Source organism: Bidens hawaiensis, unplaced genomic scaffold (genome assembly GCF_021521415.1).
Source record: "Bidens hawaiensis isolate Kalapana, Puna unplaced genomic scaffold, B.hawaiensis_p1.1 tig00008984_1, whole genome shotgun sequence".
Classification (NCBI taxonomy): Eukaryota; Viridiplantae; Streptophyta; class Magnoliopsida; order Asterales; family Asteraceae; genus Bidens; species Bidens hawaiensis.
The window spans coordinates 62,350-81,873 of record NW_027504981.1 but is presented as its reverse complement, the minus strand read 5'-3'; the positions used below and the strand labels follow the sequence as shown (position 1 = coordinate 81,873).

At 39.7% G+C, this 19,524-nt stretch overlaps 1 protein-coding gene and 1 long non-coding RNA gene across 2 annotated transcripts in view; one reads left to right on the top strand and one right to left on the bottom strand.

Annotated features, from left to right (window-relative positions):
• The window catches only part of LOC143609676 (uncharacterized), a 212,513-nt gene that overhangs the window by 170,725 nt on the left and 22,264 nt on the right, over window positions 1-19,524 (top strand). The gene's annotated exons all lie outside the window — the stretch shown is intronic.
• LOC143609672 (auxin response factor 4-like) lies at window positions 17,464-19,504 on the bottom strand. Its single transcript, XM_077084364.1, has 7 exons — window positions 19,357-19,504; window positions 19,131-19,286; window positions 18,842-19,046; window positions 18,602-18,749; window positions 18,423-18,492; window positions 17,612-17,729; window positions 17,464-17,547 (listed from the first exon to the last, which is right to left on the bottom strand). Exons 2-7 carry the CDS (start codon window positions 19,226-19,228, stop codon window positions 17,464-17,466), a joined length of 723 nt encoding a protein of 240 aa, XP_076940479.1. The 5' UTR covers window positions 19,229-19,286; window positions 19,357-19,504.

The window sequence follows — 19,524 nt, the reverse complement described above, 5'->3', positions numbered from 1 at the left end:
AACTCACAAATGGAATATCAGAACCAAAACCAGAATCAGAACCAGAACGAAACCAGAACCAGAACAATAACCAAATCCAAGATCCACTTCCACAAACCAACATGTTTCACCCAGAAAACATACCCGATCCACCAAACTTCAATAACCAGAATAACCAAAACAACTCAGCTTGTAAGGCCCCGTTACCGGTGCCCTACATTTGGTGTTGGATTTACTCATAAACACAGTTCTAAATATCAGAGTTAATTAAATCTTTCGCGGAATAATAATAATAGTCATCCATTTATTACAAACATTCTTAACTTGTCTTTAAAACATAACATAAATGATAATATCAAAACATCACGACAAATCTTCAGATGCCAGCCTCTTCAAACCTGCCATGTGTCCATCTCAAACCAGCTGTCTCAATCTGTTAACCTGCGTGCATACTAAAAGTCAGCTACGTTGAGTGAGTTCTAGTTAATCATACATTATACCATACATACATTTACCTTCGATTATGCATCCGAAGACACAAAATCGTCACTATACTAATTTACTATCCATTACATACGTTCATACGTTATTACTTTCATACTATATAAATTACTGTCCTTTTCTATCTCGGATAATATTAGGGTCTGATCCCTTCCTTTTCTATCTCAGATATTATTAGGGTCTGATCCCTCTTTCCTTTGTCTATCTCAGATATTATTAGGGTCTGATCCCTTTTTACTTCTCTATCTCAGATATTATTAGGGTCTGATCCCTTTCTTCTCTATCTCAGATATTATTAGGGTCTGATCCCTCTTTCTTCATCTTCGTACATACTGTCTGTACATGCCCATGACATACATACTTTCTTTAATCATTCATACGTATTCATATGTTGTACATATATCTATCATACACATTCATCTATCATAAACATACCTCCTTTGTCAACACGTGCAATATCCGAAGATCGTTCACGTACCGACAAGCTTTCAATTTACATTTAAGATATACATACATAACATAATAATAATAATACATGGCATACACTTACCATTTAAGGTAAGTGTATTAACTATCACATCGAGTATGCACACAGCCTCGAAAACATAACAAGGAAATGGGGCTAGAAACTCACCTGAATGCGGTTACGTTCACCATTTATGGTAATCCCCTTCTTCAGCTGTGCACGACTAATTGTATAACAATTACACGTATCAATTATCTATCACTACCCATATTGCGTCTCTAGTCTAACTATAACCCTCAACGGACGAGGGTCTGGGGGCAGCTCCCCTGGAAGCGGGGTCTAGGGGCGGCAGCCCCTAGCAGGGTCCAAGGGGCAGAACCCCTGGCTGGGGTTGAGCTGATTCGTCGATTTTAACTGTCTTAACACATTTTCCCTTAGGATTTTAATTTATTATTTAATTCGCTATCTCTTCGCCATAAAGAATTAAGCCTAATTCGTTAGCCAATTCGTTACATCACAATCTAGTTCGTTAACTGATTCGCCGTCTGATCAACATCTGATTCGTCACTCCAATTCGTTATCTGAACAAGCCCTGATTCGTTACCTTATTCTTAACGAATTAGCGAGTAACGGATCACCTGGTTCGTTATCTGGTTCGCTGTCTGGTTCGTTATTTAGGAATAACGAATGGGTGAACCGATTCGTTGTTTGGTCATAGCGAATTGGTGAACTAATTCGTTATCTGATCGTAACGAACTGACATAATTAATTCGCTACCATATTTTAATGAATTGCACAATCTTATCCCGACTTTGACTCATGGGGTCAAAGTCAAAATCGTCAAGAACACCCACAATCAACCTAAACCAGATCTGCAATTAAACCCTCAAATCTTAACGAAACATCCCGATTTGGGTATCAGTGAACTAGGAATTCCAGCGCCAACAAACCCTAACCATCAAATCGGCCAAACATCAATGTTTAAGGGGTGCGATTTAAGCAAATAGGTTACGGGTTCTTAGTTTAACAATTAACCTATCAGATGCTAACCAATTTCAGTGATATTTGTTTGGTTAGATTCGTTTTCAACACACTAAAACAGATTTGTGATTATCTAAATGAATTCGGACCTAAATGAACGATTCCTAGTTATAAACGTACCTTAAACAAGTGAACTATGAACACGAGCTGGTCTTTGATGTTGTTTTGGTTCTTCACAACGATCTAGCACCAACAAGCTCGGGTTTTCACCTTCGGATCTTGGTTCGGGTTAAACGATAGTGTTTGTGTGTGTTTTTCAAGGTGTAGGCTATGATGTAGAGATGGATAAAATGGAAAGGATTAGGGTTTAAGGGGTATTTGTACTCCCTTAAGCCCATGGACCTAAGGCCCATTCCATCTTTTATTCTATCTTCTAAAGTCCAAGCCCAACCATGTACAGTTTATTATCTAAACCGATAAACAACACGATATAAAATAAACGACATTTATTTTATTATTATAATCAAAAGTAGGATGTTACACAACTCATGCCTCCAGAACCCGAAATCAAAACTGAAACCGAAACCTAAACCTCAACGTTGACCAAGCCGGACCATCCGCTCCAAACAACAACCCAAACCGTCGAGTTCGCATAAATATTGATGATGTTCGATCGAGTGTTCCGACTGAAGATGAGGATGTGGGTGAAGATAATAATGGAAATGAAGGTTTTCGGGCAGCTGATGATGAGGTAGGTCGATGGGTTAGGAGGAATCGGACGGTTGAGCCCGAGAATGAGGTTGATGAACCAGAGGCTGAGGGTGATAATCAGTATGAAGAAGAAGTGGAAGAGCCGGTAATTCGAAGACGGGCTGAACCCGTTAACAGACACCGAAGGGATCGAGAAAGGTTAAATCAAGCGGAACGGCCTGAGAGAGTTCGTGGTATTCCGGTTAACCGGGGCGGTATGGGAAACCCCGAGGGGCAAAGGAGAAATTATATAGCCCCGGATCATGGTGTTAACAGTCGGTTCAGACCGGCTATCTCAGACGGAGCATCCCCGTTGGTCCCACAGGAACGAGTGCCGGGACAACAAACTTTCAAGTCCCGGCCATCTTACATCAACATCGTTCCTCATTTCAATGGGATGGCTTCGGAGGACCCGTATTCACACTTAGTCGATTTTTCGGCTATTTGCGGGTCTATTGGTGATGGTACATTCGATCAGGATGAAGTCCGATTGCGGTTATTCCGGTTCTCGTTAAAAGACAAAGCGAAACTGTGGTTTAACTCGTTACCAACACACATTATCAGAAACTGGGCTGAGATGCAACAACTCTTCCTAAACGAGTTTTATTCACAGTCGAAGACTACCGAGGCCCGTTCAGACATTCGTCACTTTTCACAATTACCGGGTGAGTTATTCCATGAAGCTTTTACCAGGTATAAGGATATGATCAGAAAATGCCCACATCACCAAATGGAACTGTGGGAACTGGTAAAGTGCTTTGTTGATGGTTTGACATACGAGGACTGAAAGCATCTTAAGTCCTCGTGTAGTAATCAGTTGTTGAATCAGCCTGAGGAAGATGATTGGGAATATTTAGAGTTCATGTGTGAAGATTCCAAGGCAGAAGCAGCAGCTGAAAGACGAAGACGGGGTAATTCATCCAGATCGGTTAAGTCAGTCACGAGTGAGTCTGAAAGAATTGCTGAGTTAGAATGTGAACTGGCTGGGTACAGAAAGGGTAAGAAGAAAGAAGTCGGGAAAGTTGGAATAAAATTCCCAGTTTGTGAAGATTGTGGTGAACTCGGGCACAAAGCAGAAAATTGCCCCGAGTTTTATGATGACGAGGAGGATGATACTGAGGAAGTCAGTTATGCTTACGGGGATTCCAAAGGCCAAGGGCTCAATTCTAACACATATCACCCGGGCCTGAGGAACCACCCGAATTTTCATTACGGGAACGCGTCTTCTCAGTTGAACCTGAACTTTCAGGGATCGAGTCAGAACCGATCGCAAGGTAATTACCGCCAGAGCGGTTATCAGCAGGGCTCGGGTAATCAGAATCGGGGGTATAACGGAGACGGTAACCGGGGTGAAAATTTTTTGGGTAATCAGGATCAGCAGAAACAGTCCTCGGTTAATTCGGATGAGTCAGTACACTCGAAGTTGGATGCGTTATTGAAAACCATGACCGATCAAAAGGCCGAGACGATGCAACAGTTCGAGTTACGGGATAAATAGTCAGGGGCAATGACGAAACAAATTGGTCAGCTCGCTTCAGACATGGCGAAATTACAAAAGAATGCGGGCCAACTGCCGAGCGACACCACAGTCAACCCGAATCATCACAGTTCCAGTTCGAAAAAGCACATCAATCAGGTAAGTATTTTACGTAATGGTAAGAAATATGATAACAAGATTGGGGGGCCACCATCTTTGGTTAATGGGGTGGTGGAAGAGATTGATGAAAATCTCGTCAGTGATGACGAGCCGGAACCGATTGAAATAAATAAACCTAAAAAAAGTGAAACTAAAAATAAAAAATCGGTTCCAAAGGATGACACCAGCAACTCTAAGGATAAGGAAATGGTGAAAACTGTTCCATATCCCGATGCTTTGTTGGCGCCATGAAAGGCGAAGATGGCATCAAAACGAGGCCCGCAACAAGAAGAGATGTGGGAAACGTTTAAACAAGTCAAAATTAACATTCCTCTTTTAGATGCCATAAAACAAATTCCCGCCTATGCTAAGTATTTAAAAGAATTGTGCACACGGAAAAAGAGTCATAAGATTCCTAAACAGATTGATTTTACCGATAATGTGAGTGCAATTCTTTCGGGTGCTCTTCCACCCAAGCTACAAGATCCAGGAACACCCATTATACCCATTCAAGTGAGTGATTTTAAAATGACCCGGGCGCTTTTTGATCTTGGAGCTAGCATCAGTATTATCCCGGGCAGTTTATACGACCAGTACGATTTTGGCCCACTTCGTGCGGCTGCCACCACGGTTGTCTTGGCCGACCAGACACCGAAACTACCCCGAGGAATATTGACTGACGTTATTGTCAAGGTGGAAGACTTTTACTTTCTAGTTGACTTTTTAGTCCTCGATTATGTTTCGGGTGAGAGGACTAAACAGCCTATGGTTATCCTCGGTAGAACATTTTTAGCTACTGCAAATGCCAACATTAATTGTAGAAATGGTACTGTTGACATGGCATTCGGTAACCGTAAGCTGAGAATTAATGTTTTCACACATGGAGATAACTCTCCGGTCGATTACGAGTGCTTTATGGCCGATGTCATTGACGAGTGCATTCCGCTATACGACTCTGTCGTTAGTTCGGATGGCACAGCGGAGACGTGTTTTTTGTTTGACAGGTTATAGGTGGAAACAGACAAGTTACTGGAAGATGAGGAAAGACATATGGAGATCGCAGCTGTGCGAGGAGACCGTCCACCATGGTCAGTTCAGGTGGAACCGCTTCCCGAGAAGATTGATACTGGGTTGAAACCGTCAATGCTGGAAGCACCAAAAGTCGAGCTGAAAGAGCTCCCAAAGCATTTAAAATATGCTTTTCTTGGTAAGAATAATACATTGCATGTTATTATAGCTTCTAACTTATCTGTTGAACAGGAAAATACTTTGATGGAGGTGCTGGTTGCGAATAAAGAAGCAATCGGGTGGACGATAGCGGATTTGAAGGGAAACAGTCCCTCAATTGTGATGCATAAAATTTTAACAGATCCGGCTGTCAAACCCGCGCATGATGCTTAGCGGAGGTTGAACCCGAACATGAGGGAAGTGGTGAAGAAGGAGGTGCTGAATTGGTTAGGTGCTGGCATTATCTTTGCTATATCAGACAGCACGTGGGTGAGCCCGACACAGACAGTACCGAAAGTCAACAACTGGAGGATGTCAGTTTCTTGGTGGCAGATTGGTGTCGTGGCAATGCAAGAAGCAGACTTCAGTCGCAATCTCAACCTGTGAGGCAAAATACATGGCTGCATCCAACTGCTGCTCTCAGGTTCTTTGGATACAACAACAGCTGCGCGACTATGGTCTGAATTTCTTACTTACTCCTATTTGCATTGATAACACAGCTGCTATCTCAGTAACTAACAATCCCGTGAAACATAGTAAAACTAAACACATTGACATACGTCATCATTTCATACGGGATTGTGCTGAGAAGAAACTGATAATTCTTGAAAAGGTGGATACGCTTGATAATTTCGCTGATTTATACACTAAAGCGTTTGACAAATCCAGATTTCAAAACCTTATTGAACTGAATGGGATGATCAATCCCGAGTAACCATGCTTTTCTTGTGTTATTTAAAAAAAAAAAAAAACGTCACTAATCGCTTAAAATTATGTCGGTTACATTAGTTTGAAGGACTTGTCTTTGGATATGTTTTGGTCCTCATAATCTACTTGTAGATTTTGAGGATAGCCATTAACCAGATTACTGATAGTGACCGGGGCGGTTTATGATGAGTTTTTCATTCTTTCGCTTAAAATTGGTCGATCATACTTAGTTAGAAGGACACATACTAGTATGTGGTCGGTCCAGCTGATCCATTGGATCTTCGGGATAGCCGTTTACCTGAAGACTTTGTTTTGGTCGGGGCGATAAATGTTAAATTTTTTTTAAGGGAAATGAAATTATTTTTCAAGTCTGCTACTTCGTAAGAAGTTCGTTAGCTATGTTAAACGGAAAATTGATCCAACCTTGGAAAATGATAGATATACTAACTTTGTGTGCTTAACTAGTGAAGTTATTAGGCTTAAAAGGCTTTAGGACAATCATTGTATGTCATGGTAACTTTTTATGGTGCGTAAAAGTAGACGTGATACAAACTAATTTTACTTGATTTTACGTGGAAACTCCTTAAGAGCTTTGCGTGTCTTCATATATATCTTTCCGAATGATAGGCAGAAAAGCGATTACCCAGTCATACACGAGCCCATGTGTGTTCTGATTCCCGTGAAGATAGAGTTTCAAGATACTGCAGTGATCCAGATTCAGGACTTGCAGTTAATTTCTACTCTGAAGTCTATGTTGTTCATAAAAAAAAAAAAAAAAAAAAAAAAATTTGAAGTTATTGAAACATTTTAGAGATGACGAAATATCAAGACTTCTCAATCTTGGAGTAAGAAGAAGAACGGGAACCAGAAGAAGAGTACTTACATGTTTAATCAGACACTATGGGTCGAAGTCAATTCGGGGTGACTTGGAGAAAGCCAAATACGCTTTGAGGATAGATAGGAGGCATCAATATTTCTGAGTTGTTAAGGATTAATTGAACCTAACTCGTATCACAGAAACGATGAAAACCATCTTAAGTATATTACCTGCTTACAACCTGTCTCTATATGTCATAATACAGCTAAACACGGATCTATGTGACAGTCACGTAGTTAGTACGATTCCTGTTCGGATCTTTTCTAAAACGTAGCAGTCCCTATCGAGACTGAAATTTGATCCCTTATACTTTAAATTTTTTAAGTTTTTGTACTTAGATAGTTTTATGATTTATTATCTGGTTACTTAGAGTTGATCATGTTATTTATTTCTTAAAGGAAAATTTATAACTTAATTGACAACTGTTAAAATTTTAAGGGTTAAATTTTGAAATTTTAGGCGATGTTGTGGATAACTTCGCCTAGGCGAAGTTATCCGTAACTTCGCCTGTATAACTCCGCCCCTATATAAGGATGTTCAAAGGTCACACTGTTCATTCAATCAGCGAACTTATATCCACAGACAAACCATTCTCCGGCGAACTTGATATTTACATCGATTTCGTGTTATTTATTCCGATTTTCACACCGATCAAAGGTTCGAGATGTTGTTTTCTCATATTTTACAAGTTCGTTCATGCTAATCAAGGGTCGTTTCGACGCGGTTATTAACCTCGAACCGTCGGACCTTCAAACCGATTTCCAAAACTTGTTGTCACGTGTTAATCACCATTCTGATCGTCAACATGTTCTTAAAACTTGTGTTTACGAGTGCTTAATCGTCTAAACTAGCCGAATAATCACCTGCACGTTGTTCCATGAATCTCACTGTCGCCGATTCAGATTCAGGCGAAGTTAGGGTTTAGGCGAAGTTATCCGTAACTTCGCCTACGGCTTAAGTTCGCCTGAGGCGAAGTTATCCGTAACTTCGCCCGAAGCTTAAGTTCGCCTGAGGCGAAGTTATCCGTAACTTCGCCCAGAACTTAAATTCGTCTGAGGCGATGTTGTGATGAGGCGAAATTAACTTTAACTTCGCCTAAGATCAATTTTACTTGGTGTTAATTAGACGAACTTAAAGCTGAAGCGAAGTTGTTCCCAACTTCGCCTCAGCTTTAACTTCGCCTATACAGAGTTTATCACAACTTCGCTCATGGTAACAAAGCGAACTTGTTCTATGTCTTTGTGTCGTTCTAACTTGGTTAGTTTGTTGCAGATATGGCTGCGATAGCCGGTGCTGGTGGTGCAGGAGGAGATGATGGTGACAATCAGAGACAGTTTTTCCCGGGTCACAATATCTACATCACTCTTGACCCGGAGGCGAGCGGTGTGGACGACTACCACGAGATTATCACTTTCCTCCTGCGCTCGAGGATTTTTCACGCGATCACCAACACTCTGCCGATATCTCTACCGAACATCGAAGACTTCTGGGAGACGGTAGAATATGATTGCCGTGTTGAGCCTCCGGTGATGAGAGCTACGGTGAACAATCAACAGGTTCAGTTCAACTCTGAACAGATCCGGGTGGCGCTACGGTTCGGAGACGAGACTCGAGACGATCCAACTGAGTTCGTAGCTCCCTTTCGTGATGGAGCGTTTCTTCGAATGGGCTACTCTGGTCCATTAGGAGATACCCAGAGGAGGAAGGGTTTCCTTCTAGACCAGTGGCGCTTCCTCATGCATGTTATGATTGTGTGCATGTCGGGGAGGAAGGCGGGCACTGACGGTATGGGTGCGACCATGCAGTCTGCCATGACTGCACTGACCTATAACAAGCGTTAAAGCTTCAGTCAAATGGTATTTTACGAGATAGACAGGCAAAGAAGGGCGATGTCTCGGGAGCGGTTCATCATGTACCCACGCTTTTTACAGATGATATTGAACCATGTGGCTCCGAGTCTACCTCAGAGACGCCCGATCAGATACGTCGAATCAGTGAGCAAACGTATCTTTGCTCAATGCCGCACGTCGAGTGCGAGGAGCAATCCTGAACGTCGTCCCAGGCATACTCCTCTATTTGGGTTTTTAATTAACCCAGAGTATGTTCCTGCTGGTGGGGACGAGTTCAGAGATCCTCAACCGCAACAGGCAAGAGCAACTCAAGCTGTTCCCGCTCCTGCTGTGCCTGTTGTATCAACTGCTGAGGATATAGACCTTGACGCTGTTTTTGGAGGTCAAGGCTACTTTGACATGGATCAAGTGGAAGAGGTGCAAGTCTCAGCTGCACAGAGTTCGGGTGTAAGTGTTACTAGAGCAGCAACTTCGATGGCTGACTCATACTTGGATGAGATTATGGATGAGGGGAGACGGTTGATGGTGTCTCGAGAAAGAACGTTTGGAAAGAGGAAGAGAACGGAAGATGATGATGAGTCGGAAGAAGAAGAAGACATACATAAGCTGATTAGAAGATCAAGACGGGAGAGGACAAGTGTTGGCATGGGAGCTGGAGAGACTTCAAGGACTGTACGATTTGCTCCGGCCGCACTGTCTGGTATGTCTATTGTTCCTTCTTCTGTACAGGTGACAAGTACAAGCACTGCGGATGTTCCCGTGGTGGCTACATCAACGGCTGGCATTCCATCCACCACTACCATCCAGACGTCGACTCCGGAGATCGTGTCACTACCACCTCCAACGCTTACTCAGCCGGTGGTAGCTGCACGATTTATAGAGTCAACGGTCGTCACTGCTGCAGGGTTATCAGGTATGATACCACCTGCGGTTACACCTGCTTCTGGAGTCTCGCCTTCGCCTATGTCAGATTCAGAAAGAATAGCTTCACTAGAGCGGATCGTGGCAGAACAATCGAAGACTATTCAAAGCCTAGTGGAAGCAAATCAACTACAGGCATTCCTCCTGGTTGAGCATGGGAAAATCATAGATGCCTTGAAGGAGTTCTTGGCATCTCAGGGGGAGATGAGCTGTAAAGGCGACGAGCTCAGAACGAAGAAGAGGAATGACCGAGACGATGATCCCAATGCATCGAAAGATGCAAGTGGTGAGCTGCCAAGAACTTCTGAAGCTCTTGGTACTTCCACAGCTGAGAGGGAGTCTACTGACGTGGCTGGTGGTTCTGGTGATGATGTGGTGTTAGTTGAGGATGACGTGATCGATGCGCTGAAAGAACTTGATGATGACATGTTCAGTGATGAGGTACTGTTTGATGAAGATGTGCTGCCGAGTGATATGATTGAGAAGATCGGTGAGCAGATTGTGATTGAAGAAGGAATAGAAGAGGGGGAGATAGTAGAAGAAAACGTTGAACACGAGATCCCTGAGGTTAAGAAAGCTGACGTGAGTGTTGAGATGGATGAAACTGAGTGGGAGGAGCAGCCTAGGTGGAAGGAAGGCTGTGCTCATTGGTTTATCAAGACCAAGAAGCCTGCTGTTCCAGCCATGTTCAAGAAAAGTTATAACATCAAAGGCTATGCTGAGTCGAAGAAGGGAATCATCTGTTGGATTTATGATGAACAGATCAAGTTGTTTGTGGTGAAGCGTTATGATGGCATTCAATACTTCAAGAGAATGTTGAGATCTCTCAATACGTTGCCGGAATGCGAGGTGAAGGATTTGGCCAGGTTGGGCCTGATAAACAGAAGTGAAAACAATATGGCGAGAATGATTGAGAAGATTGTGTGGAAAGAAAGCATAAAAGAAAAGAAGTTTGAACTATTAAAGCCACAGAAGGGAAAGCTCGTGGAGGATACAGAGAGGGGATTGAGAGCAGATGGCAAGCCATGGATGGTGATGAAGTACAAACCGATCCGATGCATCAAGGAGGTTCCAATGAAGACTATGCCTCAAGATGTGTTGAAGAATCTAAAATGGTGGTACGTTGATTGCCAGACTGCTGAAGCCGTGATGGAAGACGAAGATGAACAAGAAGTGCTGAGGGTGTATGACCCGATGCATCTTGTTAACTTATCGAAATCTGATTTGCAAGCGTTGAATGAAAAGAAGATATTCTATATTCCTGCTTGGAAGGATGAAACAAGGAAATATCAGCGAGTAGTCACGGTGTGTGTTAGAGAAGGAGTGCACGCATGAAGATACAGGATTACGAGACAAGAGCTGAAAGATCAAGATATGAAGCTACTGCCAAGGGGGAGTCTGTTGGTGCATAGATGTCAGTAGTTCATATGTCTAATGTCTGTAATCGAGTCTGTAATATTGTTTATGTAATTGTTTGTAAAAGCGAAGTTGTTGACAAGTTCGCTTAGGCGAACTTGTTAACCAAGCGAAGTTGTTGACAAGTTCGCCTAGGCGAACTTGTTGAACGAGCGAAGTTAAGGACAACTTCGCCTGAGGCGAAGTTGTCGTGTATTTATATTGTTTAACTGTTTACGGTTTAGTGTTGGTCAGTTAGAGAGATTAGTTGATCGAGTCGTGTAATTCAGTCTATTGACGTGAGTCTGTAAGCATCTCGGTTCGAGTTATTAATATAACGTGGTTTTGTTCGTATTGTGTTCGTGTGTTCGTAAGCTTATATTCTACGTCCGTAACGATCTACACAGGGATTCCGCACCTGTATGTATCGGGATATCTCGTGTGATCAGTCCGGGGAACCTACACGTTGCTATATACTATGCAAGTAAAACCCTCTCGGATGCTCAATTGAATTACACCACAACCGAGAAGGAGTTACTAGCGGTAGTATATGCTTTAGATAAATTCCGGTCTTATATTTGAGGTAGTAAAGTTATTATATATTCTGACCATTCTGCTGTCAGGCACCTCATGGATAAAAAGGATGCAAAACCGAGGCTTATCAGATGGGTTTTGCTGTTGCAGGAATTTGATCTAGAGATTCGGGACAAGAAAGGGATTGAAAATGTTGTTGCAGATCACTTGTCCCAAATTATGGTGGAAAATGGGAACACTGATGGGCCCATTAACGAGTCCTTCCCGGATGAACATATCCTGGCAGTTTCACAAAATCCTTGGTTTGCTCACATTGTGAATTTTAAAGTTGCAGGTGATTTACCAGAGCATTGACCAAGGAGAAAGAAGAAACAGTTGATGTCCCAAGCTATACAGTTATCTGGGACTATCCGGATTTGTTTAAAATTGGTGCAGATCAGATGATCAGACGATGCATACCCGAGGAGGATGTCTGATCAGTTTTGGAGCACGCGCATTCGTTTGCGTGTGGTGGTCATTTTAGTGGCCAGAAAACCGCTCAAAAAGTTTTAACGAGTGGTTTCTTTTGGCCTTCATTGTTTAAGGATGCTCACGAGTTCGCGACACACTGTTTAAAGTGTCAACAACTCGGGAGTGTTTCTAAGCGGGACGAGATGCCCTTGAACCCGATCCTAGTTGTTGACATTTTTGATGTTTGGGGGATCGATTTCATGGGCCCGTTTCCGAATTCACACGGTAATTTGTATATCCTAGTGATTACGTTTCTAAATGGGTTGAAGCGATAGCCACTAGGAGAAGGATCACATAGTCGTTTGTACATTTGTTCAAAGTAATATTTTTTCGAGATTTGGAGTCCCCCGAACCATCATTAGTGATGGGGGATCTCATTTTAAGAATTTTAAATTCGGAAAATTGCTTAAACGATATGGTCGATCATAGGATTGCAACTCCTTACCATCCACAAACGAGTGGACAAGTTGAGGTTTCCAATAGGCAAATAAAACAGATTTTACAGAAAACTGTTCGGACGGACCGCAAGGATTGGTCAACCAAGTTGACCGATGCCTTATGGGCCTACCGAACCGCCTATAAAACGCCGAACCACTCCTTATAGACTTGTGTATGGAAAGGATTGTCATTTACTGGTTGAAATTGCACAAAGAGCTTTTTGGGCTACTAAACAGGTTAACATGGATTATGATGATGCAGGTAAAGCGAGAAAATTGGCTTTTTGCGAGATCGAGGAGTTGAGAGACGAGGCATACGATTGCGCGTCCGCTTACAAGGCGAAAATGAAGAAAGTTCATGATGCAAATATCCGGTTGAAGAATTTTGAAGTTGGTCAACGAGTGTGGTTGTACAACACAAGGATGAAACATAATAATCAATCTAAAAAAATTTTATTATATATATTCGGGATATTAAAAAAATAAATAAATGATAGGAATCTTGGAATACATATTAACCAAACTACCTAAATTACAAGATTAAAAAAAATTAGTCATTAAAAAAACATTTATTATATATTTCGTGACATCAACAAAATAAAACAAATTATAGGAATATTAAAAAGAGTATTATTAACCAACTCTTAAATTACAAGATTCAAAATTTTATATAACATATTTTTGAAATTTGAATTTAAATAAAAATGAAATTAGGTTTCTAAAAGTTAACTTATTACCCTATTTAATATGTAACTAATCAAAATTAATTATTAATGATTATAAAACTTTTCAATATAAGATGAACGTGAAGATTTTAGATCCTGAAATGTATTGGGTGTTACTAAACGTATCCCTCTAATTTATTTTTACTAAACGTACACCCTCGTTCAAGTTTTACAGTATTCTTTCAAGTTTTTATAGTAATACAGTTTAATCCTTTTTTTATTTCTTTGCCAATTTGTTATCTTTCAAATGATATATTTTTGTCAGCCGGGAGAAATATGATAAGATAAAAATATACAAAGAGTTTTATCATTTTTATAAATACATTATATCATTATTCTTTTATTACATTTTATAATGCATTTAATAATAAATATATTATGAGAAAGAACGATAAACACAAAAGGACAGAAAAGAAAAAATAAACTTTATAATTTTTGATTTGATATTTTAAAGAGATACTTGAAATGACAAAAAAAAATATTATAGGGTGGTAATATGTGAAATAATATTTTGGAAGTAATTAAAAAGTTTAGGGAGGTGGTATGATAAGTACAAGAGGGAGGTACGTTATGCCTAACCCAATGTATTACATGAATTTACCCGAAAGTATATTTATGATGGTATTATAAAATTAGTTGATTGAATGTGAAGATAATGATTTTTAGTGATAAAGATGATGATGTTAATGTTTAACATTGAAATCATATAGTTAAAGGTGTTGATTTTCATGGTATACACAAAGTTAAGTTAAAGATTGTAGGTTCTTAGAACGGATCAAACAACTAGTTCTTGAATCAATCTCTAACTACAAGTTAGCATAAATCACTTGTAGCCAACAGAGATATCAGATCTTGTGTAAGGCATCGTTCCCGGTGCCCTACATTGGCGTTGGATTTACTCATAAACACAGTACCGAATATCAAAGTTAAATTAAAACTTTCGCAGAATAATAACAAAACTTCAATCATTCGTTACAAACATTCAACTTGTCTTTTAAAACATAACATGAAATAGTTTATTGAAAGATCATGACAAATATTCACTCGTCAGTCCCTTTAGATCCTGCCATGTACCTCCCTACTGCTTCAATCTATTTACCTGTGTGCATACTAAAAGTCAGTTACGCTGAGTGAGTTCTAGTTAAAAAAGGTAATATACAATACATTCACATGCTTACTTATACGTATCCGGAGATACAGATTACTTACTTAACCTGTCCATTCTTTCTTTCACACTTACATTCTTATATATTTTTAAGAGCGTTTCCCTATAACATTCACAGATATTATTAGGGTATGTTCCCTACATTCGCGGATATTATGAGGGTTTGTTCCCTACATTCGCAGATATTATCATGGTCCGCTCCAGACGTTTACATATATTATTAGGGTTGGTTCCCTACATTCGCACAACCATACCTTCATACTATCATTCATACGATTTCATACATACCCTGCTTTATCATTCATGCATACTTTATACACAATTACATATTCTAACCATTACTTTCCTTGGCGATACGTGCAATATATGAAGATCGTTCATGTACCGACAAGCGTTCATTCATAACCTCGATAACTTTCACATAAATCATATATGGCATACACACTTACCACTTAACGTAAGTGTATTAAGTATTCACATCAAGTATGCACACAGCCTTGAAAACATAACAACGAAATAGGGCTAGAAACTCACATGTAAATGGTTCCTCTCTGAATTTATTGTTATGCCCTTCTTGAGCTATGCACGGCTAACTGTGTATTAATCATAGTATCAATTAACTACTTCTAGCTACACCATACTTCTAAGTTATTGTAACCCTTAGCTACGGGTCCGGGAGCAGCGCCCTGGCAGTGGGGTTCTAGGGGCGCTAGCGGGGTCCAAGGGGTAGAGCCCCTGGCTGGGGTTAAGCTGCGAGGTCGGAAAAATTTTATTTTCATTAATAAGTCTTTACTAAAAACCGCATTAAGTTCAATTATTTAATCAAGGCTTATGTATCTTATAAGTCCATATCGAAGATTATGTATCGTATAAGTCTATATCTATCATTTCGAAGCTTGGAAAATTTTATTTTCATTTATTTTCATATTCGAAGCTTATGTATCATATAAGTCCATATCTATCGTTTACGTACGTATACACTGTTTATCTTTCGATTATTTGGAAAATCATCTTTAGGTCCGTATAAACTAGGCGTATAAGTTAGCTATAAGCTGTTCCAGCGCATAAGTTCGTCCGGCGTATAAGACTTTCTGGCGAATAAGTTATACATATACATTCTACACACATACACGGCATATACATATACATATACGTTGCATGTATATACAGTGCCTACTTATACGTTACATACTTACACGTTACATATACATATGCGATGCACATACATACACGCTACATATACTTACACGCTACGTGTACATATACGCTGCCTATACTTACACGTTAAATATACACATGCGTTGCACATACTTATACGTTCTATCCCTACATATACGGTCCATACTTATACGACGCATAAACTTATACGCCTTCTGTTCAGTTATTTACCCGAAGTAGAAAGAAGAGAGAGAGTAGGGAGAGAGTTGGTAGATGGATAAGATAGAGAAATAGCAAAAGGTTGGTGCTATCATGTACATGCTTCACCTTTTATGTGAAGTCATGCCATGCTAGATTTTGTATTATAATTAGCCCAACGGGTTTTCCTTACGGGCATCGGGCCTACAAAGATGTTGATTTTCATGCTATACACAAAGTTACTTTGACTTGTCTTCTAAAAAATTTCAATTCAAACTCCAAAGAAGGCAAGTTATGTTTTCTGTAAGCTTTGCTATGACGATTAACAAGTGCAAGAACAATCTCTTTATAGGGTTTGTTTGTACCTTTGATACGAGTCACTAACCTAATTGTATCGACTATCGATATAACAAAAACTGATAATGAAAACGATTTTATTATAAACTGAACAAGATTTCAATGAATTTACAAATTACTCGTGAGCTGTATTTATACTCTCAGGCGACGGTTATCCGACAAGAGACACAACGGTTCAATATACATCGCTTCGGTTCTACTATACTAATTTACATTCTCTACACAAACTAACAACTAATTACAATTATGGCACTATACTATAATAAAGATATATAATTATAGCATACTTAACTAAACCCTTATAAACTTAACGGGATTAATGATTAACTAATAATCAACCAGCCATCTTCAAACACACCCGTTTATTTCACTGCCTCTCGCATGTAAACTCAGCGATTAATTCGAACAATCTTGACTCAATGCTAACCCGCCTAACACACAAGGTTGCCAAATAAATGGGTCAGATAATAGGTTCATACGAGTTCAATTACAAGATCTGTCAATGATATTAATAATTACCGTAACAATACCTATATATATCGACATCCATATTTGCCTCATGTTTGCGCGAGAAACTGCCAACCTCGAAAACAGAAGACGAAAGGTAGAGGTCGGATTTCCCATGGGGAAACCCTTGGAAGAAGCACTTACTGAATGCTGAGGCATCCCATTTAACCTGCATCATTTTAAAAAATAAAACTACTAAACCACTTATCATCTTTTATATTTATATAGTTGATGAAACATATTTGATTAATACTCAAATCAGGTTAGAACAATGTATTACCTGGAAGGCATCACCATTCTGAGCCTCGCCACTTAGCACGACACTATCTTCTCTTGCAATTATCATCGCTGAAAATCTTGTAAAGACATTGTTTTTACTTTGTAGAACAGTTGAGATTCAGAAAAAGTTTTATTCTAAATGGGTCTATTTGGATTGTCTTAATGAAAGTAAGGAAATGTGAAATACCTTAAGTGGAAATGCTTTTGGAACATCAGCTTTGAATAAGCCGCATTCCCCCAAGTTCGCTTGCGTCTGAAACAGTAACAATCAATCAATCATCCCGAAATAATTTGATGAATTTTTACAGGAACACTTCTAACGCATCCTGATCCCCCATCACCATCTTCCTAAACTTAGCAAACACCTTATCAGTATCAGGGTTTGCCTGCAATAAAAAACGCAACTGAAAATAAGATTAAAACAGCTAAAGCTAGACAATAGTCAAATACCATGTATTGGTCAAAGTCAAAACACAAAGCATTTAAAAAACGCATCCCAGGCACATAATTCATTTCAAGTGCTTCTGTGACGGTATTGTAAGGAACCATAAAAGGAGAAGTGCACATTCTGCAGGCAGTAAATCCATTATCGATATTCAAATTAAATAATAATATTCACATTCACTAAAAAAAGCAAAGAAGGTAATTAATTATGAGAAATTAGATCCTGTCCGTCTTGGCCACAGAGACGTCAAGTAGAACGCCACGTCGTATATTTAATCCAAATAAATCTATACACTTTTTGTGTATACTAACCATTCGTTTAATGCCAATGTAAAATTCATCTGGGCGTCTGTCACAAAAAAAGTAACATTTTGTAAAAACAAAAAATACTTTATTTTATAAACAACACAAGCAAATAAAAGAAAGAATATATACTTACAGTCTTTTCGTGAAGATGCAAGTGTCACCCGTCACTAACAAATGCCTCTTTGGTTCTACAAAAGACGCCTTCTACTTATTCGACATGTGATAATACTTCCTCCATAATAGATTCTTGACACCACCATCCGCCACCGCAGTCTTCTCTTCCTCTTACCACCATGGTTCGAATCACAAACTCATCTCGGCTCCAATGCTCACCCGTCGAATCACAAACTCATCTCGGCTCCAATGCTCACCCGCCTAACACATAAATGGTTGCCAAATGGACGGGTCTGATAATGGGTTCAGGTACTCTTTAGAAACGAGAAAAAAAAAACAGGCTAGGTTGATGGATTATATAGAATAAATAGAGTAGAAATACCTTAATCAGTAGTGCGAGGAACAACCAATGTCGAAGACAGAGTGAGTCAACCCTTTACTTTGCAAGCCAGCCGATTGATTATTGCCTGTCACAACTTTCTATTATCAGAGTATTGTATAGAACAGAAAATGAAGTTGGTTTTATAATAAAGAACTATTTTAATCTTTATGACAAACCAAAACAGAAATGCTAACCGTTGGTTCTTGAAAACGGAATGTTGCAAATGACAGGCTCAAACGGCATTGATCGCCTTTGGTCAGCATTACAACCGAGAGGTCGGATCTCCCATGGGGAAACCCTGGAAGGAAGCACATCACTGGATGGTGAGGCATCCCATTTAACCTGCAAGATTGTGAAAACTACAATTACATATAGCATTTATCATGTTCTATCACAAAGATAATTTTTTAAGAACTCTTAGAAAAAACATATACCTCAAGGCATCTCCATTCAGTTTTTGGCCACCTGACAGGATCACTATCACCCCTTGCAGTTATGGTCCCCGAAAATCTGATTATGTGTTCAGGGTCTAAGTCTTTTCCATTACAAGGCATTTCAAAACGCATCCCGGGCACATAATTCATTTCAAGTGCTTCCATGACGATATTGTAAGGAACTATATAAGGAGAAGTACACATCCTGCAACCAGTAAATCCATATATAGATTTAATAATAATAATATTTGCATTTCACTAAAAAGCAAAGAAGGTGATTAATAATTACCTAGGATGGTAAAGTACACTGAAGTTGCATCCTGTCGTACTGGCCACAAAAGCTTCGGATAGAATGCCAAGTCGCATGCTTAATCCGGATAAATCCATGCATTCTCTGTGTATCCTAACCGCTCATTTAACGCCGATGTAAAACTCACTTCGGTGCCTGTCACAAGAAAATAAACATTTTGTAAAAAGAGAAAAAAACACAAGGAGAGGAAAGGAAATATACTTACAGTCCTCTGATGAAGATGCAAGTGTCATCAGCTTTAAGCTTTTTTCCCTTCACAAACTCTTTCCAACCTGTCACTAGTGAATGCCTCTTTGGATTGCCTGTACTTGCAAACAGAAATCAATTAATTCTTGTGTCATAAACTCACAAAAACTCTATTGATTTCAAAAGT